At 42.9% G+C, this 14,097-nt stretch overlaps 1 protein-coding gene across 1 annotated transcript in view; it reads right to left on the reverse strand.

Annotated features, from left to right (window-relative positions):
• Positions 1-14,097, reverse strand: part of LOC106582184 (thrombospondin type-1 domain-containing protein 7A-like) — a 103,015-nt gene that overhangs the window by 25,586 nt on the left and 63,332 nt on the right. The window contains exons 9-12 of the mRNA XM_082962675.1: positions 8,128-8,386; positions 3,759-3,874; positions 940-1,075; positions 582-685 (exon numbers count right to left, since the gene is read on the reverse strand). Coding sequence (XP_082818801.1) covers positions 582-685; positions 940-1,075; positions 3,759-3,874; positions 8,128-8,386 — 615 coding nt within the window. The remainder of the gene's footprint in view (positions 1-581; positions 686-939; positions 1,076-3,758; positions 3,875-8,127; positions 8,387-14,097) is intronic.

Below are 14,097 nucleotides of genomic sequence, written 5' to 3' on the forward strand. Positions count from 1 at the left end.
ACAATGGAATTATTCTGTGACCTGAAAAAACACATTTACACTACTTTGTTGTACAGCTCCTTTTATCTACAGTAGGTGAGCCATTCCTGAATGCAAGTAAAACGTACGCTTCAAAATGCTATCATATGGTATCTGCTTACAATTGAAACATATTTACAGGTTGTAGTTAGCCAGAGGAGGAATGTAGCAGCTCTCCCAAATGGAGCTGTGATTGTAGCTGCATGAAAAGAGCCTAAGGTACCTGGTACCCAGAAACTGTCTCAAACAAACAAGGTGGATGCCTAGTCATGAAGACATTGACATCCTAAATTCACTGAGGGATAACAAACGGTGTCCTCAGTGCTGTGGGGAGTGTCAACCCCAGTTCACGTCTTCGCCAAAGGAGAGGAATTTGACAAGTGGTTTAAGATGCACAATTTGCCTCTCCTAACCTTGCCAAATCCATCTGTTTTCTCCTGGCTGAGATTCAGAGGCCACAAAGAATGTCAATTTCATTGTGGATGTTTAAATTGGATAGAAGAGTAAGTAATAGAAGGGGATTTGTGAAAGAAAAAAGAGACGGTTAAAAGATGTCATTTCACCTCTTGTTTGAAGACCTGGTCCACATGTCTCCTGAGCCCCTGGGCTGTCCTCCCTGATGTACCATGGTACCAATTGACACCTTCTCCATTTGTGTGACTTCCACCTGCAATAGAGGAAGTATTGTGATGGGATGATTGTGATAATGATGTTGAGCGTGATGATGATCATCAAGTCAATGTCATCATAATCATTAAAATCATCATATTCAACATGAACATTATCAGCAGACAGTAGAGGTAATTAGTGTATAATAGTGATACACTTTATGAGTAAGAGTTGCTAACGATAGTAGCAATAGTATCTTCATTCATGTAATCATCTCCATGTACAGTGTCTTCAGAAAGTACTGTGCTGTACCTGTAACCAGGGCAGACTTTAGGAGCCTCACAGTCCTTTTTCTCCTCCAGCACCTCAGGACAGTCTTGGCCCCCGTTGGCTGGCAGCTGGAGGATGACGCGTTTTCTCGACTGCTTCTTCTTCTGAATGTTACCAGCTGACACAGCAAACAGTACATTGAGTATTACTTTAATGATATCTTATAATTTGATTTTCAAACACCGGAAGTTTGTCACAGTACCTAAACCTGTCTGGCTCAGTGTTGGACTGTCTGTCACAGTGTTGGACTGTCTGTCACAGTGTGCAGCTCTCTCACCCATGGAGAGTGGAGTAGAGCTAGAGCTAGGTCACAAGGTTATGCGACCCTCTCCCTCATTGCAGCGCTAGATAGAACTTTGTGGAATAACGCAGATCTATGAAAAAGAAACTACGTTCTGTCACAGCGAACAAGCTTTATTCGGGAAGCCCATTTGATTGGGAGATATGGCATATACATTTTATGTGATACATTTGGGTTGTGGTTTCACAATTCTTACCTTTTATAAGATCTCTGCCAAGCAGGGAGGAAGAAAATCTACCCAGGACTTACTGCACATGCAACAACACATGCACAAGGGAACTCCTCATAAACACTACACTGTCACCGGCAGTTTTGTAAATACATTAGGACATCCTTTTACTATATTGTCAGAAGCATCATCAGACCTTGGTAGTAGCCTATTTCATATGCCTCTTTCAATGCATTTCTCTGGAAACCAAGCAGAAAACCTTGAAATTTGGCATTTGAGAAACATGGATGAACGTCTAATTCTGACGTGAGACCGTGAGAGCTGGTTGCTTCATGAGCTTGAGAAATGTAGCAAACTTTCCCCCACCTTTTAGATAAGAAAATATCTGCCTACCATTCTGTCATGTCAGCTATCCAACCAAATCAAATAATTCATGTGTTCGCCTTTGTCTTTATAAACGTTCACACACTTGGCCTATTCCATGATATGGGATAATCTAAAGAGCAACACAGCAGCTGTTGATTGCCAGTGATCATCCTTCATCTCGTAGCCTTTGCTATATATAATCAACACACAACTTTCAAGGAGTATGGTATTTGATGCAAACACATAAGAATACTTTTCCATTTCATTAAATTACATCACATTTCTCTTGTTCGCTCAAGGAAGGTAATTTGGCCCTGGCTTGCAAACAAAATATGTAATTTCGCTGTCATTACAGAACGTAGATTATTTTTGTAGATCTGCTTTATTTCACAAAGTCCTATCTAGCACTGCAGTGAGGGGGAGGGTCGCAGAAACTTGTGACCTGGCTCTAGCTCTACTTCACTCTCCACTGAAATTTGCCGCTGTTCCCCTTTAAATGATGTTGAGACATTCCATGTCAAACTGACATATTCATGGTAGAGTGGGCGAATGTTGACTGCTTTATAGTTGCAGTAAAATCAACATAGTCGTTAAGTCCAAATCTAATGATGAAGTAGCATCAAAAAGATGGATGCTTTCCCCACGATCAGCAGTATTCCCAATAGACACATCCGTTGAATAAATACAATTAAGAACTATAAAGTTCAGCCAGAGCTCTGACTATATAGACCAGTGGTTCTCAATCCTGGTCATTGGGACTCAAAGGGTTGCACATTTTTGTTTTTGCCCTAGCACTACACATTAAAATAATCAACTCATAATCAGGCTTTGATGATTTGAATCAGGTGTGTAGTGCAAGGACAAAAACAAAAATGTGCAACCCTTTGGGTCCCCAGGACCAGGATTGAGAACCACTGATCTATACTGATCTATACCGAGATGTAAGATGCAGTTTTATGGTCCAGGACTGGCCCAGGAGTGATGAATCATTTATATGAGTGTATTACAGGCTCTGTGTATCCCTGACCTTTAGTTTCAACCAGTGTGGGTAGGAGGCAGGTCATCCTATACAGCAAGAGAACATCAGCACTACTATCAAAATATACGACTGAGACTGTGTGTGGCGAGGGCCAAAGATTCATGCTCTCATGCCAAATAAAGAGGTCATCAAAATCTGAACGATGATGATTTCATCCCATAAATCAATGTCATGTATTCAACAATGTCCTCCAGCTGTGGCCATGGCTGTCTGACAAAGGTGACCTGGTCTGAAGGTGTTTTTATCACAGCATGAAAACAACAATAACAACAACAACATGGCGTCTTGTCACTTGTAGCCACAGGCTAGTATGTTTACTGGTTTGCACTAAATTAGGTCATCTTAGGGTCATCCTACATGTAAATCTGTCAAATGAAATATCCGTAAAGAAACGAGAGTAATACAACTTAAGGAAACTGTAATGAGTCATTTACATTGCATGCATCACCCAATTGGTGCCAGTTTCCTTATTCATCCCAGTTTTCCATTGGTTTATGATATCATTGATTTCTATGCTTCATGATAAAAGCTGACATGCATAATATTCCTCTGAGCAGTTGGATAAGCAAGTAATTCCATTCAGGAGAGCATTTTTGCTCCATAGTACTTAGCTCCCAAGAGATTTACAATGAACAAGTACAGATGTATGATATTAATTTGAGCCAGTATGCTACAGCAGGAAAATAATCCTGCAGCAACAGGAAATGTGAATTATTATTATGTGGATTATAAATAATAGACATTTTTTGTAGGGGTTGATACATTTAAGGGAAAAAGTTGGACATTTCTAAGTGGAAATTTCAAACTATAGAAGCTTTTTTAAGACTCAAATACACTGCATAGCAGGTAAGTTGTCCTGCAACAGGGTGATCAAATTAAGATCCTACATCTGTTTTTGCACAGTAGCTTGAATTCTTCTTTCATACCTGCATCACAGGTGGGAGAGCACTGGGACCAGTCACTGAAGGGGGTGACGATGCAGTCCTTCTTACAGGGCATTCGACAGGGCCGCACTGTACCTGGACGAGGACTCTCAGGACATCTACATGATAAGCATACACACACAATATTGGTAACACATGCAAACACATAGCTGGTAACACACAGACACAAGCTTCTCACTTTGGCTGCAGGAATTCAAATGACTCATCGGATTGGCCAAGAGCCACGGAGCTATCGAGGAACAATGATAGATTTTTGGCTTAGAAGATACTCCTCTCAGAAAGTACTGTAACATGCTTGGCTTTGTACTATGTCGTTTTTCTACGTAAACCCACTTGGCTTTTACCGAGAGAAATCCAGTGTTTTCTGAAGCACAAACTAGGACAACAAGAAGCAACTGTCTGATAAGAAGTCCTATGTCTTATGTCCATGTCAATCCATGGTACCACTGACAGATAAGAAAAGAGGGGGCCTCCCGAGTTGTGCAGTGGTCTAAGGCACTGCATCGCAGTGCTAGCTGTGCCTCTAGAGATCCTGGTTTGAGTCCAGGCTCTGTTGCAGTCGGCCGTGACCGGGAGACCCATGGGGCGGTGCACAATTGGCCCAGCATCGTCCAGGTTAGGGAAGGGTTTGCCTGGCATGGATGTTCTTGTCCCATCGCGCTCTAGCGACTCCTGTGGCAGGCCGAGTGCAATGCACGCTGACACGGTCACCAGGTGTACAGTGTTTCCTCTGACACATTTGTGCAGCTGGCTTCCTGGTTAAGCGGGCGTTGTGTTAAGAAGCAATGCAGCTTGGCTGGGTTGTGTTTCGAAGGACGCATGGCTCTCGACCTTCGCCTCTCCCGAGTCTGTACAGGAGTTGCAGCGATGGGACAAGACTGTAACTACCAATTGGATACCACGAAATTGGCGAGAAAAAGGGGTTAAAGTAAAAAAGGAAAGAGATCATCTTATGTCTTATGTAGGGCAATTTAAACATGACCTACAGTATACGGCTTTAGCAGCTCAGCAGTGCCTTTGTTAATATTCATTCCTCTTAAATGGAGATTCCTCCAGGCTAGATTCAGTTCACTATAGATAAGACCCTCCATGGGAATCCTTTCCGTTTTAAATTGATTCTATTACTGGATGATAATCCGTTAGATCGCTGGGATTGTGGTTGGAGTCGGTCTTCATATTTAACGGACAAAGGGTTATATGTAATCTTCAGCCTGTAGTTATAAGTACCTCTGATCCCCAGTGAAAGGCCACCGGATGAAGATAAACGGGGGAAAATTGTCCGTCTAAAAGACATCAAGTCATCTGATTTTTCGGAACATGGGCTCTCCTGGGGCTTTTTAAGCGGTGTTGCGGCTCTATTTCCTCATCCTATTGCTGAGATAGCATAGATAGCCTGATCATTTGGCTCAGGTTTACACACTGGGAGCAGGAGCACTGTCTTCTTCTGGGGTTGCTCCACTCGTTAGCACTGTGTCGTCAGGGGAGAAATAGGGTGCCTCACACGCACAATGTAATAATGCAGCAGGCAGCTATGCAAAGAGAGGAGAGATTTACGTTTAATACCAATAGAGAGAGATAAATCCCTCTTTAGTGAGACAAATCCTCTGGCATGTCCGTACACTGTTTCTACACTCCAAAGCAGTGCTCAGGGATGGAGAACAGAGAGCTGCTGATGATGATAAATATGGGTCAGGCTTGGATCAAATCAATTTCTTATTTCCTCTTTAGGTTTAAAGAGTTTACACGGATTAACTGCATCAACAACAGGTGCAAAGGTAATGGGAACCTGTTTAAGGACAAGCTACTTCAAAAGAGTTCAAAAGAGAAGCCTACAGGTACCTATCTTCTAGGCAAAACAATAAAAGATGAGACATAACAACATGATCCAGATTGAGCTTTTGAGCTGAGCATTTAACTACCTCACTACACCTCCCAGAACTAATGCTGAATGCCCTCTAGCAGACAGAAACATCCCTACTGTTCCCTTTGAGTTTTAATGACGTTCCAGACGAAACATAGTCAAATATGAGACACAACAACAGGACACAGATTGAGTTGTTGACCCGAGCACTTAACTACCTCACATAACTAATGCTGAAACTAATGCTGAAGCTAATGCTGAAACTAATGCTGAAACTAATGCCGAAACTAATGCTCCAGCAGACAGAAACATTTCTACTGTTCCTTTTTACTTTAATTGTATTTTAGGCCAAGTGTAATGATAGGTACTACGCGAATTTTGCATGATAAAAATGACATTCTCTTTAAAAGAAACAGGCCACGTTCATTGTCAGAACACAATACTGACGCCGCAGAAAACTCAGTCTTCGCGGCTATTGAAGTATGTAGACTTTTCGACTGGTCATTAGATTATCCAATTAAAGCATCCTCTGGTTTTGGCTGACTTGTTTTCCCTGCTAGTGTTATCATATCTTAATGATCTTAAAATGTAATGATTTGTAGTGAGCCAAGAAACACAACATTTACTCTGAGTCTGTCCCACAGCACATCATTAAGAAGAGTCTGCTAGGGTAATGTTTTTGTTCTGCTATTTTCTATTACCGCTTCAATAATCTGTTCGGCAAGAGATTCTTCAAAATGAGCGTACTGTGTGGTTGAACAGAGAGTGAGGAAACATTGCAACCCACATCGTTTTAAGAGATCACAAAAGCACACAAAGCCTGGCACAAAACGATAAGCACTAATTAAAAGCAATATTTAAAAGTACAACAGCAAATAAAACATAATTTGTTTAATATTCGGCAGGAAAAACAGCTTCGGCTTAGCGTACGTTTCTTTGGCCACTGCCTCGACAGCTTTCAACCATCTGTCATCCACAGTGACTGAACACAGATGTCATTAGGACATATCCACGGGATTGACTATGACTGTCAAACACTATCACAATTATTCATCCCAAATCCTTTTTCCGACTGTCCAAGTAAGCATCAGTGCGATTATACAAACACATCGGACGTCAATCCCCATGCAAATTGTCACAATCAATAAGCCAAGATCCCCCTGCAGTACTCTGTATATAGACTGATAGAAGCGTATGCCTGAGGGAGTGACATATTTGTCTTGAGAGACTCCCTTCTCTATTGGGCTTTGACAGTGTGTGTGGTGACACTGTGTGAGGTTCACTGCCTCGGGGTGTGTGAAGACAGCTCTGCGCCCTCTGTGAGTGAGCTGGGGCACATCTGCATACACACCAGCGAGGCAGGCGTGTGTATGTTTGCTCTGCCAGGTTCCTGGGGGAGGGCTAATCAAACCTACCTGCCAAGTAGGATGGTGGGAAATAACAACTAGAGACCATGTCAAGTCACAATGAAGCGCACTGAGTGCAGGCAGGGTGAAACCACCTCTACACTGAAGCTAGATAGCTACTTGGCTTAGTGGTTTCGTTTGGAGATGAATCCACACCATCTCTCCAAGGAATGGAATAGATTGGCGCCAGTTGGACATGGACTCACCCTGACATTAGACCACTTTTGAAGTCTTACAATGACTGACAAATATTGATTTTAGAATGAACTATCCCTTCACAACGAAGGACTTATAGACAAAGCACTGAGAGAAAGCACTTTTGGAGCTTTGCCAGCTTCAGCGGTCTTAACCTAATCCGCCATGACAGGGGAAAGCCTCTTTAAGAGCAACAGTGGCTTGAAAGAATGCAAACATGCAGGAAAGTTATTTCATAACAAAGGCAAAATACAGTGGCCTTAAAAGGATATGGACTCTATAGCAAAGCCTATGATGGCCCAGCACCTTGAACAGATACCACTGGGAGGTTTTATCCTGCCAAGTGAAAATTACTTCAGGACCTTGGATAGCAACAAGATCCGTAAACTGTAGACTCAAGGTTAAGATTTCTGGATCTTACATACAGCAGGTTAATTAGTTAAATGAACATAAAATCCCAACTAGATAAGCCTAGCAAAGCAAATCCGCACCCATGCAAGAGCACAACTTTAGGCTAACTGTAAAGTAAACTTATTGATGCATTTTGAGGCTGCAGTGTATCTTCTGCATTGCAAACCATAGACATCCTGCAGCTCTCATCTTGTGGTGATTTAATTGCCTTAAAGTATCAAAGCCACTTAATTACTGTCATTATCATCAGTGGGAAATTACACAGGCCTAAATGAACAGGCTTAATTAGCCTGTTTGGGACGGCATATATATTTATTTATCTGGGTTTGCCTGTGGAGTAGAGATAGGGCTTGAAAGCTACTCTTCGTACTGTATGACTGCTTGTTATACCTTCCTAAATACCTTTTAACTCTCTCTCTCTCACACAGACAACACAAACTCACGCATGCATACACACCTAGGGCCTAAATATTCTTACTTCTTGGGCGGCACCTGTCCCACGTTGACCCGGACACAGATGACCTTGCGTGTCTGCATGCCCTGGGAGCAGGGGCCTTGCCCGTTGGTGTTTGGGCCAGCAGCAGACCTGGGGCCAGTGGTGGTGTTGAGGGCTGAGGCTGAGGGGTCTTCAGTACAGGGGCCCCAGGGGCCAGTCTGCCAGTGATACACTGTACATGCATGCTCGTTGCAGTTACGCACCTCCTGCAGAGAACTGCTGTTGGGGCACATGCCACCACCTAGGAACACTCACACACACATGCACACGCACAAACAAACGCACGCACACAGAAAGGGAGAGCTGATGAGTTACTTTATAGAGGTTCGGAATCGTGCACAATAACAGTGCAACGTATGATAAGCAATAAGTTCAAATTCTCTACCACACCACACACATATACAGGGTAGTTCCAATGTCATCAGTCAGGGAGGCTCTGGCTTATACATGAAGCCCTTAAATAATGACAGACTCTGTCATAACAAAGTCTGAAAGATTCAGCCAATTATTGATAGTGGCAGTCCATGATTGTGTTGAAAGACCTCCCCCGGTGATTGACAATGCATTTTAATCCTCCAGCCCACTTTGAGGCTCAGACGATTCATCTCCTCCTACTGCTAGTTGCAAGTCTGATTACCAACCCACTTCTCCACCTCTGTTGGATTTACAACATCCAACACATCCAACATCACTCTGTCCCTTCCTCACCTCTCTCGCTCTGTCTCTCTCTCGCTCTCTCTCACGCTCTCCCTCTCTCTCTCTGTATCTCTGTCTCTCTCATCTCTGCTCAGTGGAGGCAGGTGGGTCGATAGAGTGAGATTCAGAGCCCTTAGTGCTTCAGAGTAATTGCAGCACACAGGTTTGGGCAGTGATGAAGGGGCATTGTGGGACTGTAAGTCCTCCACACCTGCAACATTCTGAGATGAAAGCCAACCTGTTCCATAATGAGCAGCAGTGGTGTTGTTCACAGGCCGGTCAATGTGGAATGCCAACTCAGACAAATCTAAACCTGATGGCAAATGAACAGACCTCCTCCTCCTTCCTTTCTGCTGACTGCTACCTGCTTACATCGCTGACTAATCATGTCGGTTTGCTGGTTCTTCCAATAGCGTAAACTAACCAGACAAATAAGCCACAGATGGTGCACAGACTGACCTAGAAAAGTGGTTTGGGTTGGGCAGAGGAAAAGTCTATGTTGATTCTACAGGGAGTTGTAGTGGATGACTTATGAATGGTGAAGCAACATCAGTCCAGTCTTAATGTGACAAATATAATTGCTTTTACGCTACTCAAAGGATGCAGCTCATGGAATATGGGTTCATTCATGTTTGCGGTATGAATTTCATCACTTTTCTGACTTATTCACGAAATTTACTCGGAAAGACATCCATAATGTATTGGGTGTCTGCGCTAGCGCGGTTACATTTAGTATGCGGCTTATGACACTGGAGCTTGGGATCACCTAACAGACGGCACACTTGACTGCTAAAATATCTATATTTTGGGAGGTATTCTTCAAACAGGAAAAGGTTAAAAAAATATTGAAGTAGCATACATGATGATGCGAAGACTTTCCACATTGGTGGGGAAGAACACCAATCAGAAAAACTTTAAAGGGCCAATATGTAGTTTCTGTATCCATTTTTGGACTTATAAATGAATGATATGTACCGACTAGAAGAATATAGCTTAAAAAATGCCTAATAAACTTAGTTGATCCTCTACAGGATCGGTGGGTCCCCCGCGGGACGGATGAGCTAACGTAGGCTATTGTTATTAGCATGAGGTTGTAAGTAACAAGAACATTTCCCAGGACATATCTGATATTGGCAGAAAGCTTAAATTCTTGTTAATCTAACTGTCCAATTTACAGTAGCTATTAGAGTGAAAGAATACCATGCTATTGTTTGAGGAGAGTGCATCCAATGGCATTGAGGAATATATCACCTCAGTCATCGGCTTCATCAATAAGTGCATCGATAACGTCGTCCCCACAGTGACTGTACGTACATATCCCAACCAGAAACCATGGATTACAGGCAACATCCGCATCAAGCTAAAGGCTAGAGCTGACGCTTTCAAGGAGCGGGAGACTATTCCGGATGCTTATAAGAAATCCCGCTATGCTCTCAGACGAACCATCAAAAAAGCAAAGCAATACAGGATTAAGATTGAATCCTACTACACCAGCTCTGAGGCTTGACGGAAGTGGCAGGGCTTGAAAACTATTACGGACTACAAAGGGAAACCCAGACGCGAGCTGCCCAGTGACGCAAGCCTACCAGATGAGCTAAATGCCTTTTATGCTCCCTTCGAGGCAAGCAACACTGAAGCATGCACGAGAGCACCAGCTGTTCTAGATGACTGTGTGATAACGCTCTCGGTAGCCGATGTGAACAAAACCTTTAAACAGGTCAACATTCACAAAGCCGCTGGGCCAGACGGATTACCAGGACGTGTACTCAAAGCATGCACGGACCAACTGTCAAGTGTCTTCACTGTCTTTTTCAACCTCTCCCTGACCGAGTCTGTAATACCTACATGTTTCAAGCAGACCACCATAGTCCCTGTGCCCAAGGATGCGAAGGTAACCTGCCTAAATTATTACCGCCCCGTGGCACTCACGTCGGTAGCCAGGAAGTGCTTTGAAAGGCTGGTCATGGCTCACATCAACAGCATCCTCCCGGACACCCTAGACCCACTCCAATTCGCATATCGCCCCAACAGATCCACAGGTGACGCAATCTCAATCACACTCCACACTGCCCTTTCTCACCTGCACAAAAGGAACACCTATGTGAGAATGCTGTTCATTGACTACAGCTCAGCGTTCAACACCATAGTGCCCATGAAGCTCATCATTAAGCTAAGGACTCTGGGACTAAACACCTCCCTCTGCAACTGGATCCTGGACTTCTGACGGGCCGCCCCAGGTGGTAAGAGTAGGCAACAACACGTCTGCCACGCTGATTCTTAACACTGGGACCCTTCAGGGGTGTGTACTTAGTCCCCTCCTGTATTCCCTGTTCACCCATGACTGAGTGGCCAAACACGACTCCAACGCCATCGTTAAGTTTGCTGACGACACAGCAGTGGTAGGCCTGATCACCACCAACGATGAGACGGCCTATAGGGAGGAGGTCAGAGAACTGGTAGCGTGGTGCCAGGACAACAACCTTTCCCTCAATGTGCGCAAGATAAAGGAGCTGATCGTGGACTACAGGAAAAGACGGGCCGAACATCGACGGGGCTGTAGTGGAGTGCGTTGAGAGTTTCAAGTTCCTTGGTGTCCACATCACCAACGAACTATCATGGCCAAACACACCAAGACAGTTGTGAAGAGGGCATGACAAAACCTTTTCCCCTTCAGGAGATTGAAAAGATTTGGCATGGGTCCCCAGATCCTCAAAAGGTTCTACAGCTGCACCATCGAGAGCATCCTGACCAGTTGCATCACGGCCTGGTATGGCAACTGCTCGGCATCTGACCATACGGTGCTACAGAGGGTAGTGTGAATGGCCCAGTACATCACTGGAGCCAAGCTTCCTGCCATCCAGGACCTATATAATAGGTGGTGTCAGAGGAAAGCCCATAAAATTGTCAGAGACTCCAGTCACCCAAGTTATAGACTGTTTTCTCTGCTACCGCAATGCAAGTGGTACCGGAGCACCAAGTCTAGGACCAAAAGGCTCCTGAACAGCTTCTACCCCCAATCCATAAGACTGCTGAACAATTCATAAAATAGTCAACGGACAATTTACATTGACCCCCCCCCCCCCCCCACCCCCTCCCTTTTGTACACTGCTGCTACTCGCTGTTTGTTTGTTACCTAAGCATAGTATAATAAGCATAATAAGTTATTCTTATTGTGTTACTTTTTATTATTACTTTTTATTTTAGTCTACTTGGTAAATATTTTCTTCTTCTTGAACTGCACTGTTGGTTAAGAGCCTTAGGGCTAGGGGGCAGTGTTCGGAAGTTCGGATAAATGACGGGCCCAAAGTAAACTGCCTGGCCCAGAAGCTACGATATGCATATCATTGGTAGCATTAGATAGAAAACACTGAAGTTTCTAAAACTGTTAAAATAATGTCTGTGAGTATAACAGAACTGATATTGTAGGCAATAACCCGAGGAAAATCCATCCAGCTTCCACTAGATGTCAACAGTCTTTAGAAAGGGTTTCAGGCTTGTTTTTTGAAAAATGAGCTACAATTTGTAGTTTTTCAAGGTGGCTCTCTGTAGAACTGTAGTCGCACTTCGTTATTTATCTCCAGTATTGAACACACTATTCTCTGTCTTAAATTTGATCATTTATTTACATATTAGGGTACCTGAAGATTGATTAGAAATGTTTTTTGACTTGTTTGGACAAGGTTTATTGGTAACTTCTGGGATTCCTTTGTATGCATGTTGAACTAGTGGAACGGGTGGATTACTGAATCAAACGTGCCAACTAAACTGACTTTTTTTGTGTAGCTGGGACGCTTGGGATTGCAAGCAGAGGAAGATCTTCAAAGGTAAGTGATTTATTTTATCGTTATTTCTGACTTTTGTGACGCCTCTGCTGGTTTGGAAAATGTTTTTAATGCTTTTATGTGTGGGGCGCTGTCCTCAGATAATCGCATGGTATGCTTTCGCTGTAAAGCCTTTTTGAAATCTGACAAAGCGGCTGGATTAACAAGAAGTTTTTAAATTATGTAGGACACTTGTATGTTTGTGAATGTTTATTATTAGGATTTTTTCATTTGAATTTGGGGCGCTCCAGCTTCACCGGATGTTGTCGATTTTGATCCCGGTAACGGGATCCGTACGCTAAGAGGTTTTAAGGGCTTGTAAGTAAGCATTTCAAATCAAATTTATATAGCCCTTCTTACATCAGCTGATATATCAACGTGCTGTACAGAAACCCAGCCTAAAACCCCAAACAGCAAGCAATGCAGGTGTAGAAGCACGGTGGCTAGGAAAAACTCCATAGAAAGGCCAAAACCTAGGAAGAAACCTAGAGAGGGACCAGGCTATGAGGGGTGGCCAGTCCTCTTCTGGCTGTGCCGGGTGGAGATTATAACAGAACATGGCCAAGATGTTCAAATGTTCATAAATGACCAGCATGGTCAAATAATAGTAATCACATTTTTCACGGTAAAGTCTATACTTGTTGTATTCGGCGCATGTGACAAATAAAGTTTGATTTGATTTATTAATAAACCAATTAGGCACATTTGGGCAGTCTTGATACAAAATGTTGAACAGAAATGCAATGGTTCATTGGATCAGTCTAACACTTTGCACATACACTGCTGTCAACTAGTAGACTCTAAATTGTGCATGGGCTGGAATAATATATTATGGCCTTTATCTTGCATTTCAAAGATGATGGTACAAATTTTTTTTAAACACATGTTTTTTTTCTTTGTATTATCTTTTACCAGATGTAATGTGTTATATTCTCCTACATTAATTTCAAATTTCCACAAACTTCAAAGTGTTTCCTTTCAAATGGTATCAAGAATATGCATATCCTTGCTTCAGGTCCTGAGCTACAGGCAGTTAGATTTGGGTATGTCATTTTAGGCGAACATTTTTAAAAAGGAGCGAGTCCTTAAGAGTTTTAACTGTCGTACCCCATCAGAAGCTAAAATATAAGCTTGTTTAACTCTAATGTTTGTAAACAAAGTAAATGTAAACAAACACTGTACAGCCTCAAAACAGGTTTAAAAACATACTTTTGATATAATGGATAATCAATCCTTGCATCCATATCTCTGTCTATACATTTTAGAGTGGTTACATTTCTCCAGCCCCATCCCTCAGCATTTTACTGAAACAGTGACGGGGAGTACACTTTTCTTTTTATTGTTTCAACAATGATTTGCCCCTTTAAATCATCTACCCAACACTCTACGCTAACAATTTCTACTACTCAACACCTACTACTGCTACTAGTACTAC

This window comes from Salmo salar, chromosome 02, assembly GCF_965601325.2.
Source record: "Salmo salar chromosome 02, fSalSal1, whole genome shotgun sequence".
Lineage (NCBI taxonomy): Eukaryota > Metazoa > Chordata > Actinopteri > Salmoniformes > Salmonidae > Salmo > Salmo salar.